Genomic DNA, 16080 nt, shown 5'->3' with positions numbered 1-16080 from the left:
ATGTATATATATATATATATATATATATATATATATATATATATATATATATATATATATATATATATATATATATATATATATATATTGGAAGGAGACAATATTTTATATTGTATAAATTCTACCAATTCGTTGGCATTAATCATTTTAAAGTTTGTCTTTTCAATTTTCCTTACTAGAAAATTTGGATAATAATTCTATTCTCCAATGAATAGAACAATTTCCTAACAATTCTAAACTGGAAAATTGAAAAGACAAACATTAAATTGATTAACGCCAACAATATGGTAGAATTCATACAATAAATACTTTTTAAAATATGGTCTCTTTCCAACATATATATATATACACACACATACATATATATATATATATTTGTTTATTTATATATATATATATATATATATAGTTATGTTAGGTAATATACGTGCCTTGTCAGTTTGTAAACACAAACTATACCATTTTTTTATCAGAGGTGTGTATTGTGTGGTACTGTGTGCATGTACAAGACATCAATGTATAAATAATTAATATTCCTGTGTTGAATGACATATCGTCTCTCTAAAGTTTGTGGCTGGAATTATTTAATTTGTTGACAGATGGGTTGAAAATTATTATTGTTATGTATAAGTTTATATGTGTATGTGTTTGTGTTTAAATGTAAATTTATAACACAAAAACGTTGAGTTTAATTGTTATTATAGTTGGATTGTATGTTTTACTGTTTTTGTTTGTCTTTTTTTGGTATAAAATTGTTTGAGTTGCTGTAGTAGTGATAATAAAATTATTAGATGATAAATATTTTTAATAATGGTATTGGTTTTATTTTCTTCAAATTCAAACAATTTCTTTTCAAGATAGCTAATTTATCGTAAGATAGCTAATTTATCGTCAGTTAACTTGGTTGTTGCTTTGTTTGTTGTTTTCAGACGCTGTTTAGTTGTTTTGGGACTTACGTATTTATCATACTCCTGTTTGCTTATGCCATTTCAAATGTAAACTACTTTGTATCATTTTCATGAATAAATGTAAGAATTATATTTAAAAAATATTGTTTTTTATGTCAGTGTGTGTGTGTGTGTGTGTGTGTGTCTGTGTCCGTGTGTGTGTGTATGTGTGTGTGTATGTCCGTGCGTGCGTGTGTGTATCTGTGTGTCCGTGTATGTGTGCGTGCGTGCGTGTGTGTGTCTTATTAAAATCATCAAAATGAAATTTTTTTACTGGGATGTTTTATAGAGGGACTTTTATTATTATTATTATATTATTACTACTACTTTGATTTACGCTAGGTTGGTTAATTTCGTTTTGCTATGCAGGTTACTGTATGGAAATTTTTATTATTATTATTATTTATAATAGCATTATTATTATTATTATTATTATTACTACTGATAGTGTTGACGTTACTGCTGATGTTTTCGTGGCTGGCTTCTTATTTAGTATCAACTGTTTTGTAGTTTTGTATGCCTAGAATTTCTAAATTTTCAGTTATAATTATTATCTGTAGGCATGTGTGCAGTTCATACTTCTTCCTATCGTAAATTTTCAATTATTTTTACTTTTTTTTAATTTTTTTTTTCAGTTTACGTTTTTGATTTTCGTTATAAAAATTTCACAAAAAATTGTAACCATTTTTTACTCATTCGCTGTTAGGTGAGTTCTTCGAGAACAGCTGCAACCCTTTGCGGCCTCAACAACGCCTCTAATGCCAGCAACAAGTTTGGGAATGTTGATTCGATCTCGCCAACGTCATCAACAACAACAGCAGCACCGACATCGACAACGACATTAACTTTCAACAAACAACAACAACAACAGCAGATATTTTCAGCAAAACTCCCGCCTTTTGGCAGACCATCTCATCCTCACCCCTACATAAAAGACATCATAAACAAAAAATTTGCGAATGACGATCCAGCCGCAAGAACAACAACAAACAACAAACCAACAACGCCATCCACGTCTCCGCCGTTTCTTAACTACATGTTTCCAACAAAACTACAAAACTTCAACAACTTTCCATCAAGCCCATCATCAGCAACCAACTACTACAACAACAATTTGTCATCATCTCCATCTTCATCTCCTCCCCACCTTCCGGCTGTCCTTCAAAAGTTGCTCCTCCAGGCTCCGGATGGGGTTAACAAGAACAGTTCAAGGTTATGACCTTTCACCTTCATCTTCTTTATGACTTTTGAAATTTATTGTTGATCTGTTTGTGTTTATTTATTCATTCTTTAGTTCCTTCATTCATTCAATCATTTATTCATTCAACCATTAAATTATTCATTCAGCTGTTTCTATTTTACATAATTATGTTTGCATACCAGAAATATTTGGCCCTTTCATTTTTTTTTTAAATTTTTAGTTGATTTATAATTCTACTAAATTTTCAAAATTTATCATTAGCTCTTATCCATTTCGACATCGCCAGTTTATTATAATATCATTACATCACGTGATCTCGGGGTCACAGCAGCATGAATGACCTCCTGGACCCCACGCCCTCGAATGTTATGACGTCATCGATGTCGTCCTCATCATCTCCAGCCAATGGCGATCGAGTACATTTGGATCGCAAGTGCTCATTGGATGCCAGCATGCGACCGCACCACCTCTTGCTGACCAATAAGAAAGGTCTGTCTGCTCTGGAGGAAGAAAGGAAGGTCAAGGCTGAACAGAGAAGACTCGCAAGGTCTGTTTGCTGATTGGTTGATTGGTTTTTTAAGCAACTTTTCAGCTTCCAAGATTGTTTGTTGGTTGGTTGGTTGGTTGGTTGGTTGGCTTATTGAAAATATTTGTCAATGAATTGATGAACAGATTGACGAATTGGTGCTTGAGAGATTGAGTTTGTTTTTGAATTAATGATTTCATGCATGTGTAGTTGGTGTTGTGCAAGTTTTGTGTGTGTTACTGCAAACATACAAACATTCAAACATTGCAAATATACAAACATCCAAACATTGCAAACATACAAACATCTAAACATTGCAAACCTACAAACATTCAAACATAGCAAACATTCAAACAACTTCCCAACCAGGCTACAATTTTTGGAGGGAGCCAGCAGTAGATTGCAGACGAAACCTTACGACGGAGACATGTTCACAACTGTAAAACCACACCCTACGTGATGGGGAGCATGTTCAGAAAAATTCCTCCTATATCACCACCATTCTCTTTTGTTATCATCGTCGTCTTCATCGTCATCATCGTCTTTTTATTTTTTGACACCATCACATTCTTATTAGAACTACTTATGATATATTTTGCCAGTTCATGTTTAGTGTGTAAGTGTCTTTGCAATTGTGTTTACAGGTTACTGTTTGCCTATTCTTATTTGTTTCACATTACGATGTCTTTTTTCATTACTGTATCATGTCCATATTTTACTTTTAATTTTATCTCTCCGTCAATTTTTATTCCTTCAAAACTTTCTCTCATTCTCTTTCCTCATAATTTATTCATTCGTTTTTTCATTCATTCAATCATTTATTCATTTATTTCTAAATATTACTAGTGCGCCTATTGGACAAATAACAACTGCTATCAATCAACTTTATGTGGAGAATAAATATATTTTTATTAAAATTAAAAATAATTGTCTTAAATAATTATCTTAACACTATTGTACAGTGATTTCTTAATTTATATGTAAATATAAATATATATATATATATATATATATATATATATATATATATGTGTGTGTGTGTGTGTATATATATATATACATATATATATATTTATAAGAAAGATAGAGCCATAAATAGCATTAATAATATGCTTTTTTTTGAGAAAAACAGTTTTTTTTCTGGTGTGTTTGTGTGTGTATATGTGTCTTCGTGTGTGTGTATATGTGTCTTCGTGTGTGTGTGTCTTCATGTGTGTGTGTCTTTGTGTGTGTGTGAGTATTTAAGCGGAACGTCTATGGTTCGATTCCCTAGGTTGTAAAGAGAATTTTTTATAAGTATGTTATACTTATATACATATATTTTTCAAATTATTTTTTAAAAATATTCAATTGAATTATGATTAAGATTATAAGGTTATAATTAGTTGTGTTCTAGTTATAATTATTTGTGCCATTTTTTAGTTTAAAAATTTTTTTCAGCAGTTTTGATAGCTAGCGTTCAATCTATTATCACTCGATCAAGGTTAATCATTCTATGGTGATTAATTTTTTAATCTCTGGTATTAATTTTTATTCGTATTTATTTATTTATTTACTTATTTATTCTTTTATTCGTTCTTTTAATTTTTGCTTGGTTTCTTCTTTCTGTCATTGCCTTTGTTTTTTTTATTTGCAATGAAAAAATTCCTATGACGATAGTATTCATGTCAGTTGCAGGTTAAATGTGTGTGCGTGTGTGTGTGTGTATGTGTGTGTGTATGTGTGTGAGTATTTAAGCCGAACGTCTATGGTTCGATTCCCAATCTGGGCACAATCATCAAAACGATACAATCATACGAATTTTTATATATGCTTTTTTTTATGACCTAGTGTTTTATTTTAAATACTTTTTTAATTCCAGAAGTTGTCATTTAATCACAATTACACAATTACAATTAAATGTTCAATTTTAATTAAATTTAATTAGGACTATTTAGTTGATTTTATATTTTTCTTCTCTTTAATTTTATAATCTGATTAGTTAATTGATTAACAAACTAACCTTACTGATTGAATAATTAACTTATTAATTAGTATGCATAAGTTTTTATTCTTTCTTGTAGCTTACTTTTACCCACAAGGTTTTTATTAAAAAATTTTATTTACATTATTTTACAATATTTTCTATAGATATGTTCATTATGGATCGTTGGATCGTGGAGATAGAGAGAGAGAGAAAGAGAGAGAAGAGAGTTTTTTTATATGTTGTAACGTTTTTTTTTGTTTCAGTGTTGTTTTTTTTCTTGTTGTCACTATGATGCGTGAGATAAATTGTAACTTTTGTAACTTTTATAAGCAATTGTGGAGTAGGCTCTGTGTGTATGTGTTTTGTCATCTTCGTTTATTGCATTTGTTTTACAATATGAATTATTTATATGCGTGCGTGTGTGTGTGTGTTTGTATGTGAGTTTTTTTTATTATAGCTAACTTTCTTGTATTAATTTTATCTATCTCTATTTTGTATTCTGTATTTTTTCTCGTCGTGTTTATTTTTTATTTCCTTATTATATGACGTTTATAATATGCATGAATGTATAGATGTCCGTGTACGTGTCTTTGTGTGTGGTGATTGTGTGTGTGTGTGTGTGTGTGTGTGTGTGTGTGTGTGTGTGTGTGTGTGTGTGTGTGTCTATATCTATCTATGTGGTCTGATTATGTTCACGTACAAGTATATATTATATATATAATTATTTATTTATGTATTTATTTATATGTATTGATTTAATATATATTTATTTATTTTATTTGTAATAAAAAAAAAAAGATTCACTAAGCATCAGTGTTTATTTTATAATGTTGTAGTAGACCAAGAGGTAGGTAGCACAGCAGGTCACACGGATCTATCTACCGTACATTAAAACGACCTACCTTACATGAATACGTATTATTGAGAGATTACAAATGTTAATAAATGGCAGTATCAAAGAATATAGAATAATAATGTATAATAATAATAATGTATAATAATAATGTTATTATTTTTATTGTCAAGGAAGTCGTGACGAGCCGTCTTACAATGCCAGATGGACAACGCATGCTCCAGCTCTTCCTACGCGCAAAGGTGCTACCTGCAACATTCAAAATAGAATTACGTTTAAGCAATTTTTACAAGTTTGCCCAGTTGCATTCAGAGTGTGTTTCTTCAATTCGTTTTGTGTTCTTCGTTCCGGTTGCAAATATTATTTCCTGTTGGTAATGCTTCGCGGTGTAAATTAACGTAAGTGTCATAAATGGAGGAGATGAAAGCTCAGTGGTAACAATTGGAAGTTTTTGAGATCGTATCAATACAGTTTGACGAGTTACTCATAGTAAACTGTAATGCTTTTTTCTATATATCAAGAGATGAAGAAATGATAAGAAAAGATAACGAAGTGGTATAACAAAAAGTTCTATTCCCACCTCACTCCATTCATTGAGATGAGTATCGAATGCCTCGACGTCGTTCAGATACCTCTGGCCATCATACCCGCCCACTGCGAACAACTTGTCGCCAAGAACGCACACACCAACCGCATCCCTTGGCGAACTTATGGGAGCCACCGCCGTCCACGTGTCTGTCTTTGGGTCGTACCTATTGAAAACATTCTTGTTTCGAGTATGGTGTTTCACAAAATTAGTTAGCAGTCACGTTGAACGCATGTTATGTACGATGCATTTTTAAAAAATACGTACGTTGACTGTGATACGGAATTAACGAAACTTCGAAGATGCTAACGCGGAGCACAAATATTTAATAGGTATTTACTTTAAAATTGATTGTTCATCATTATTATCTGCAAGTGCTTAACAACGAACGCAAACATGAGGCATCATAGGTGAAAGAAACGAAAGAAGGAATGAAAGAAGAACGGAAGAAGAACGGACCTTTCAACGCAGTCGAACCTACTGGATGCAGGGTTGCTGGACGGAGCATCGTGACCACCAACAGCGTACAGGAATTCGTTGCAGACGGCAACACCCACCCCTCCTCTTCGTTTGTTCATGGGACAGCAAATACTCCACTTGTTCGTGTGTGGGTCGTAACATTCCATCGACCGCAAACAGGAGCTGCCATCGCGACCACCGACTGCATATAATCTGTAATCGTTGTGGTTGTTTCGCTGATAACAACGACGATGTTTTTAAAAAACATATGAAAATGTGATTGACTTGAAGGCTACAAATAAGTAAACAGCTGAGAAAGATGATGAGCAAGCAGATAATATCGTTTCAGAATTCATACATGTCTGACATTCCTCTTTCGGAACGTAACCCGAAGTTATAAGTTTACATCGTGATAGGCATCAGTAAAAAAATATAACAGCTGTGCAATGTTGTACATCGTCAGTTTGAAGTAATGTAAAAACTGCCAACTTATTTCCCAGAACAACAACTCCGGCGGTACTTCGTGGGGTGCTGAGGGGTGCAACATAACTCCACTGCTGAGTTTGAACATCCCACCTTTCTACAGTGGCCAGGTACGACCACCCATCATGGCCACCCACTGCGTACATGGGACCACCGAGAACTCCAACTCCAAGTCCGTGTCTGTGGGTGGCCATCGGGTTGACGCTCGACCACGTGTCGGTTCGACAATCGTAACATTCGACCGAATTCAAAGTTTTGAGTCCATCTCGACCGCCCACCACGTAGAGCACCAGGTCGATGACCGCCACTCCGAACTGAAGTCGTCTGCCGTTCATGCAGGCGACCTGAGACCACTGATCCGTTCTCATGTCGTACTTCTCCATGCTGACCGCTCCTGTGTGTGTGTGTGTGTGTGTGTGTGTGTGTGTGTGTGTGGTGTTTGCGTTGAAATCTATTTGCTTTCTCGTCAGAACCAATGGAATACAAAATTTCGAGAAAAAAAAGTATCAATAAAGATTAAAAAGTACAACCGGATTTTAATTTAAAACTTTTTTTTATTAACGTTAGTTTAGCATGAAAAATTCCACTTTCACAAATTTTCATTTACGAACATCTGAACACACTCACCTTTTCCACAATCCATTCCGCCGACCGCATAGAGAACACCGACAGTGGATTTGCGCGGACGAGTCCTCATGTTGTACATGGTCATCCTCCTCTCCGGCAGCAAGTGGTACTTCAAAGATTCCATGATCAGGTCCTGGATGAACAGGTCCTCTCGGAATAGAGGACAGGCGGCTACTTTGTCCGCTATGTACTGTGTGCGTGTGTGTATGTTTGATTGATCGTGTTGTGTGTGTTTGATTTTGAGTGTGTGTGTGTGTGTGTGTGTCTGATTTTATTTGCGCTTTCACGTATGTTTGTTTATGTATGTGTGTTATGATATGTGTGCATTTGAATGTTATTTTCATGATCTTGGGTGCATTTGTATTTATATCTTATGTTTTTCTTTTTCGAAACATGTACCTACATGTGATTTTTATGCCTGTTGCATTTATTTTTGAAACGAATTGTGTTGGTTAACGCGTGTTTTCTGTGAGCCGCATAACTTCCCCTAAAATAAACTACCTACTTTACGGTCTCAGTATTTGCATCTAGATTATTTTCATCACATTTTCATTTGCTAGGCAGCCTTCGTTTGTGAATATGCATCCAGCCAGTCATCAGCACACTAAACTCCAACATTTATGAGCAACAACAAAACACTATCCTATCCGGGCCGTTGTAGGAACAAGTGCACTCACACTCCAGTTTATATACGAGTGTGAACAAAATTTATATGCACGCGTTTTGGCGCATAAATCAATGTGTGCATACGTACGTAAAGAATTGTTAATATTGGCAAGATGCTGGGCAGGGAGGAAACGGAGGATGTATCAATACATTGGATGGGATCTCGCCTGGAATGTTCGATGTTATTTATCGACATCCCATGCAAATAGCAAAAACTGAAATATATCTCCACGCCTTTATTTAACGACCAGCATAAACAACTGTTCACGCACGCACGAACATAAACAGATGTTCACGCACGTACGAACATGAACAAATGTATCAAAATACGCACGTACGCTTATAAACCACATGTGATATGGACATAGGACGAGTAGATGAACAATAGCGTGAGTCTATAAAAATAAAATTGATAACATTAAATATGATCTTAAGACGTCTCCACGCCCTGTTTCATCTACCCGCTCATTCATGAAATACTCATCACATGATTTGCCGTCGGTAACTCCAACCACCCCATCACATATCCATCAGTTAAGACTCTCGGATTTCACCTCTTTCGTACAACCTCCTCAACAAAGCTTGCAATATCGTCAGTGCAATGTTCAAGAAGGGGAGGGTGCCTGACTGAATTTATGGCGAACATTTGCATATTCTGCATACTTTTTACGTCTTATGAGTGCGTCTGCGCAGCTATGGCTGGTTTTGAGACAGCAGTCACGGAAATAATATGGCAAAATTTATTGCTGTCATCATCGCAACCACCATCATCTTTACTGCTATCACGACCTTCTTAGTCATCCTTACCAACCTTCTTTATCATTCTCACCATCATTTCAGTCATCCTTCTCTCCACCACCAAACAAACTTGAGCGGGAAGAAGAGGTAGTCTCACACACGCCAGCAGCCTCCCAAGGTCCTTCTTTCTTTCAACTTCATCATGTTTTGCCCAGCAAACGAGGGCTTCAAACACCACCACCTCGCTACTGACGCGAATGTCGTCGCTGCACAGAAGCTGCACTAAGTCGTCTGCAGCAAGGAAATTGAATTCTTGATGTTTTGTTACCTCCATGAAGTTTTCCTGTAGTTGGAGTTGTTTGTGATTGTGTGGTTGTGGTTGTAGCATTTGTGGTTGTAGCAGTTGTGGTTGTAGCAGTTGTGGTTGTAACAGTTGTGGTTGTAACAGTTGTAGTTGTAACAGTTGTGGTTGTGGCTGAAGTGTTTTCATTGGCGGTTAAAAATGGTTGAGATGTGTGCATTCTTCTGTATGTCATGAATTCAATAATGAAATATTTCATGGAACTTTGTAATGCACACTTGTTTATTTATGTACGTGGATATGTTCATGTTTACATAACACATTTTAGTATTTAGCTTATATGGCGCTTCAAGTTACCAAAAAATTTCAAACGAATCAATAGAAATTAATCGCAAATAAAAAAAAAACTCCCATATCATGAATGGGATTTTTATGTGCAAGTTAATTCATGTGGGAAATCAAACATTTCATTAAATGTGTGCATGCGAAAGAAGTATATGAATGAAGTCTTTTTTCATTCGTTATGTTAGTGTTGTTCATATACACGGTGTGCATACTTATGTGTGTGTGTGAGAGTGTGTGTGTGAGTGTGTGTAGTAATGTAGAAGTGAAGTAGAGTGTGCGTGTGTGTTTGCCAGTGTGTGTGTTTGCCAGTGTGTGTGTTTGCGTGTGTGTTTGTGTGTGAGTGTGTGCGTATGTGTGTGGCGCGTGTGTGTTCATAGGGAATGTTTGAGAGCGGTCGTATTAAGCGTCCTGATTGTTATTGGCATCAACGTCATACGTAATCTCGCGATTATATGTCATCACATCGTCGTCGTCGTCAAATAAAAATAATGACTCGATGACGTTAAAACGGATAAACCAATGATGATGTGACGACGTAAATGCTGATGACGTGAATGCTGATAACGACAACGAAGACGACGACAACGAGGATGGCGAACACGATGACGATGATGATACCTATGACGTCATTGTTGATGATAAAGATACAGTGGCGATAGGGTATGATTACATCTAGTGTAGAATTCTCGCGAGGTTTTCTCGACGCCAAACTTCCAGACAGGACGCCGCAAATTTGCGTTTTGAACTTTAATTCCATTTGTTGGGAGATGGAAGAAAAAAAAACAACTAAGAATGAAAGTAAGTACATTAAGATAGGCAATGTGATGTGATCGATGTAAAATAATGTAATGTAACGTAATGTAAAGCAATGTAATGTAAAGTGATGTAATGTAATAATGTAAAGCAACATTACTCTAATTTAGTATCATTTGATTGATGTAATTTTAATAATGTAATGTTTCTGTAATGTAATGTAATAATGTAAAGCAACATTACTCTAATTTATTATCATTTAATTGATGTAATTTTAATAATATAATGTTTCTGTAATGTAATGTAATAATGTAAAGCAACATTACTCTAATTTAGTATCATTTGATTGATGTAATTTTAATAATGTAATGTTTCTGTAATGTAATGTAATAATGTAAAGCAACATTATTCTAATTTAGTATCATTTAATTGATGTAATTTTAATAATGTAATGTTTCTGTAATGTAATGTAATAATGTAAAGCAACATTACTCTAATTTAGTATCATTTAATTGATATAATTTTAATAATGTAATGTTTCTGTAATGTAATGTAATAATGTAAAGCAACATTACTCTAATTTAGTATCATTTAATTGATGTAATTTTAATTTACAACGTTTGATGTTATATTACGTAAAGAATGTTTAGTAAAGAGAATTGTAATGGTATTGTATGTAACTTCTTCGCCGGGCGTGTGTTGTAAATCATGGAGCCCTACATGAAAAAAGTAATTTATTATTATTATTATTATTATTATTATTATTATTATTTGTTGTTGTTGTTGTTGTTTGGGCATTTTTGTCTTTTTTTGTTTATTTTTTTTTACTTGATTTAATGTTTTGGCGTCGTCGTTGTTGTTTCTCCATTAAATAAGAACTTTTCTCTCTCCTTCCTTCGTTGATAATTTTTTTGTTTTTCTAAATAATTTTTTGGTGAATAAATTTTGCTAATGCGTTTTCAAAGTATTACAAAAATGCAGTCTGACAAAATAAAAGGAAAGGAAGAGAGAGAGAGAGAAAGAGCGAGAAAGAGAGAGGGGGGAAGAGAGGGAGAGAGGAAGAGAGTAAAAATAGAAAAAAAGAAAGACTAAATAGAAGAAAAAGAGAAAGTTAATAGAAGGAAAGAAAGAGAAAGAATGAAAATGAAGTGAGAAATAGAAAGAGAGAGGAAGAGGAAGAGAAAGAGGGAGGAAGTGAGAGAGAGAGAGAGAGAGAGAGAGAGAAAGAGAGAGAGAGAGAAAGAGAAATAGTCGATTGAAAACACAAAAAAGCACGAAATAGACAAATGGAAAAAATTAATGAAAAAAGAAAAAATATAAAAAACAAAAAAAAATCGTATTAGAACAAAGGCAAATAGACAATAAACCTAATAAAGCAAGAAAGACGTGCAATCGACTTAGCTTCATTTATAATTGTTGTAGGTATGCATGTTTGCGTGCACGAACGTTTGTATGTTTGTTTCTATGTATGTGTATGTATTTTTGTATATTTGTATGTGTGTATGTATATAAGTTTTGTATATGTTTGTATGTATGTATGTCTGTATGTTTGTTTGTAATATTATTATTAGATTATTTATATATAATTGTATGTTTATATGTATGACGTATGTATGTATATTTGTACATATGTTTGTATGTATATATGTTTTGTATATGTTTGTATGTATGTTTGTATGCTTGTTTTTATGTTTGTTTGCGTGTATGTATGTATGTGTGTGTGTTTATATATTAGTATATATGTTTGTATGTGTGTGTATATATATGTTTTAAATATGTTTGTATGTATGCTTGTTTGTGTGTTTGTTCATCTTTTCCGTTTTCATTTTTTTCATTTTTATCTTTGAGTACTCTAATTGGTTCTCCAATGTACAGCATATCATCAACATATGCGTTGATAACTGCTTTTTTAAACAATATTTTACATAAAGCCACTAACATTTTTAATTCAAAATTCAATAAAACTCTAAAAAACAAAAAAAACACACAAAAAATATTTAGTTTTTCTTAAAGTAACCAATGTACGAACCAGAACGTAGGCATTGGCCTCGTCGTAGAGCCTGCAACATCCTTGTAGATCGGCAAACTGTCGAATGCCGATGCAGTTGGAAGGATGGAGCTGTTTGGAGAGGAACCTGGAGCAGACGATAGATGCTTCCGGAAGTTGTAGGAGGCAGGAAGCTGATAAGATGCTCTCTACTGTGTCCTCACGCAAGTCCAATTGTCCTGAGGTGTGTGGTGTTGTGTGGGTTTGGTGATTTTGTTGCGTGTGTGTGTGTGTGTCTATGTATGTTGTGTCTGTGTTTGTCTGTGATGTGTGTGTGTGTGTGTGTGTGTACGTGCATGGTTGTGGGTGATGAAAACGGTGAAGAAGAAAATTAAATTACTATTGAAAGTTTATGAGAGAAGAGTTGTAATAAAATAAAATAATTTAATGAAAAAGATTTCTTCAAATGTTTCTGTTTCGTTGTGCGAATGTGCGTGCCAGCGCAAAAAATTCTCCCGTTAAAACGAAATTGAATAAAAGAAAATAGAAGGATAAAAATTTCAATATTTTCAACGATGAAAAAAACGCAAATGCAGACGACGAAGACACGCAGAATGTAGGAACAAATTTTCTATTAAAAAATGAAAGAACGCTGATGTTTTGTTATTTAATCTTTTTTTCCGTGGTTAATGTGATATTTGTTTTGCAGTTTTTTCTGCGTTTCGTTTTGTTTCGTTTTACTAACTTGTCTTATAATATTCAAGGCGACCAGACTCTATAAATTTGAAAAAAAATTTATGGTCAACCCTTTAACATTTATTTTCTATGGAAGTTTTTGCTGCTTAAACATAATCTTGCATTGTTTTGTATATTCCAGTAATATTATTTTGGGTTTTTTTCGGCACATTCTTTAAATTAAATTAGCGATTAAAGAGAAGGAAGAGGTTTCGAGAAAAAAAAATTCACAAAAAATTTAAGGCGAGCGATGAAACGAATGTAGAAAGAAACAAGACGTAATAATGCGGAAATAAATTTTAAAAAATTTGACGAACATAAAATTTAAGAACCCTTAACAGCAATTCAAAATAACGCAACTGAAAGTATCATTAAAAAAACCCAACGCCAACAACAACAAACATCACCTCAACCTTAACAAACAACAACAAAAACGCAACAAGAAACAGCAAGACCCAAGAAAGGACAACAAAATTCAACACAACAACATAAAATGTACCAACAACAAAACAAACAACAAAAAACAACTACCAACAACAACAACAACGATACGAAACGCACCAGCAACAAACAAACATTCGTTGATAGGGTACACAACAACACGCAACATTGATCAAAGCTTCCCTTTAATAAAACTATAAAAACAAATAAATAGCTTTGTTCCAACTAACATCATCAAACAAAAGCAATTAAGCTACGAATTCATAATACCCCTACATACTTATGTACAGACAAACAGAAATACACATACATATACTTTTGCATCACGTGTGTGTATGCGAGTGTATATGCGTGCGTGTATGCGTGCATGTGTGTGTGCCTGTGTAGGTGTGTATGTGTTTGTGCCTGTGTAGGTGTGTGTAGATGTGTGTGTGTAGGTGTGTGTGCACAACTGACTCATCATAGGAAAGATTAACACATATTTTTTTATTTTCATAGCATACTTTCTAAGTTTGTTTTCATTCAGTAATTACTGATAACAATAATAATAATAATAATTTTATTTTTCTTTTTATTATTATTTCAGCCTTCTAGAATTTATTTTTGTTTTTTCCCGCCAATTCGTTATCACAACCCGCAGTTCGAAAGATTAAACGCTTGGCTTATTGTTTGTTTTAATTTTTTTTATGTGTTTTTATTATTATTGTTATTATTATAATTATTAATATAATTCTTTTTATATTATTTAATTCCATTATTTTTATTATTGTTTCTTTTAATAATATTATTGATTTTTTTTTAAATTCTCATTTTTCTAATGAAAAAAACTTTGTCGATATATATATATATATGGTAATGTTAATGATGACGACGATCCTGATGATGATGATTACAATGATGATGATGATGATGATGATGACGATGATGATGATGGTGATGATGATGACGATGATGATGATGGTGATGACGATGATGATGATGGTGATGATGATGACGATGATGATGATGGTGATGATGATGACGATGATGATGATGGTGATGATGATGATGGTGATGACGATGATGATGATGGTGATGATGATGACGATGATGATGATGGTGATGATGATGACGATGATGATGATGGTGATGATGATGACGATGATGATGATGGTGATGATGATGACGATGATGATGATGGTGATGATGATGACGATGATGATGATGACGTAATGATTCAATCAAAACCATCCTCATTAATCATCCAATCTCAACAACCGTCGACACGACACATTCGAGTTTGTAATCGTCGTCATCATACAATCATCACCATAATTATGTTAATTATTATGTTAATTATTATGTTAATTATTATGCTAATTCTCATGCTAATTATTATGCTAATCATTATGTTAATTATTATTTTTTTACTTATTAATTCTTATAATTGACGTCAACCATAAATAATATATAATTGTACATAGCATTATTAATATTATCACTCACTCACTCACTCACTCACTAACCCACAAACTCACATTCATTCATTCAATCCCTCACTCATTCAATCCCTCACTCATTCATTCACTCACTCACTCATTCACTCACTCATTCATTCACTCACTCACTCACTCACTCACTCATTCACTCACCTGTATAGATGTACCTAACGCAAGCAACCAGGGCGTCAGGTTCAACCTCCTTGATGACCACTTCCTCGAGGTCAGCTTCCAGAAGGTCGCTAGTAAACATGGCCGCAAAGTAGTCAGACGCTGCCGCCAGGACCAGACGATGCGCCGGAACTCGACGCCCGGAAGTTGTGATCAAGACTACGTCACAGAGCTTATTTAGTGTTTTTTGGTTCAATTATTCATGTCTGGTGAAACAAATGTACTAAAGAGGTTTATTGAATCGGTTCTAAGTGCTAGTAAGTGTTCATTAACATCATTATCATCACCATTATCGTCATCAACATCACCATTATCATCATCATCAGTGCCACCGACACCATCATCGTCATCATCACCATCGTCATCATCACCATCATCATCATCACCCACTTGTCGTCTGTGAAGGTACATCTCCATTCGTTGCATCATTCTTTCCGCATGCTCAAGTTGATGGTGTTGGTGCTGCTGCTGATGATGATGGTTTTGTTGGTGTTGTTGTTGATAATGATTGTGATTTTGATGTTGACCGTAACGGAAGTAGGTAGACTCTTCCGTTTCCTGTGACGTCTTTCCGGTCATGTGCGCGCTCTGCATTAAATACCTGATGGGACGTGGATAGATGGATGGATGGATGGATGGATGGATGGATGGATGGATAGATAAATGGATGGATGGATGGATGGATGGATGAATGGATGGATGGATAAATGGATGGATAGATGGATAAATGGATGGATAGACAAACGGATAGATGTGACGTAGATAAATAGATGGGACGTTGGTGTATGGATGAATGGATGGATAGATAGATGAATGA

At 34.1% G+C, this 16080-nt stretch overlaps 2 protein-coding genes across 2 annotated transcripts in view; one reads left to right on the top strand and one right to left on the bottom strand.

The window, feature by feature from the left end:
* The window catches only part of HELRODRAFT_190005 (hypothetical protein), a gene marked incomplete at its 5' end in the record, with an annotated part of 20574 nt that extends 17026 nt beyond the window's left edge, over positions 1 to 3548 (top strand). The window contains 3 exons of the mRNA XM_009011812.1: positions 1654 to 2159; positions 2477 to 2695; positions 3044 to 3548. Of these exons, the coding sequence (XP_009010060.1) occupies positions 1654 to 2159; positions 2477 to 2695; positions 3044 to 3134 (816 nt within the window). The 3' untranslated portion in view covers positions 3135 to 3548. The remainder of the gene's footprint in view (positions 1 to 1653; positions 2160 to 2476; positions 2696 to 3043) is intronic.
* Positions 3549 to 5439: 1891 nt separating this feature from the next.
* Positions 5440 to 15710, bottom strand: HELRODRAFT_96746 (hypothetical protein). Its single transcript, XM_009011811.1, has 9 exons — positions 15654 to 15710; positions 15246 to 15435; positions 12481 to 12677; positions 9183 to 9395; positions 7649 to 7838; positions 7028 to 7415; positions 6539 to 6751; positions 6074 to 6245; positions 5440 to 5742 (listed from the first exon to the last, which is right to left on the bottom strand). Exons 1-9 carry the CDS (start codon positions 15690 to 15692, stop codon positions 5686 to 5688), a joined length of 1659 nt encoding a protein of 552 aa, XP_009010059.1. The 5' UTR covers positions 15693 to 15710; the 3' UTR covers positions 5440 to 5685.
* Positions 15711 to 16080: the final 370 nt, after the last annotated feature.

Source organism: Helobdella robusta (genome assembly GCF_000326865.2).
Source record: "Helobdella robusta unplaced genomic scaffold HELROscaffold_10, whole genome shotgun sequence".
Classification (NCBI taxonomy): Eukaryota; Metazoa; Annelida; class Clitellata; order Rhynchobdellida; family Glossiphoniidae; genus Helobdella; species Helobdella robusta.
Note: the sequence above shows the minus strand (reverse complement) of the source record. Positions and strands in the feature narration are given on the sequence as shown.

Excerpts from the sequence above, each read along its gene's own strand:
- HELRODRAFT_96746 (XM_009011811.1), bottom strand. The coding sequence starts at position 15,692 with ATGATGCAACGAATGGAGATGTACCTTCACAGACGACAA. Across the intron at positions 7,839-9,182 it reads TACCTCTTCTTCCCGCTCAA|TACATAGCGGACAAAGTAGC; the intron begins GTTTGTTTGGTG and ends ACACGCACACAG. Across the intron at positions 5,743-6,073 it reads ATCTCAATGAATGGAGTGAG|GTAGCACCTTTGCGCGTAGG; the intron begins GTGGGAATAGAA and ends TGAATGTTGCAG.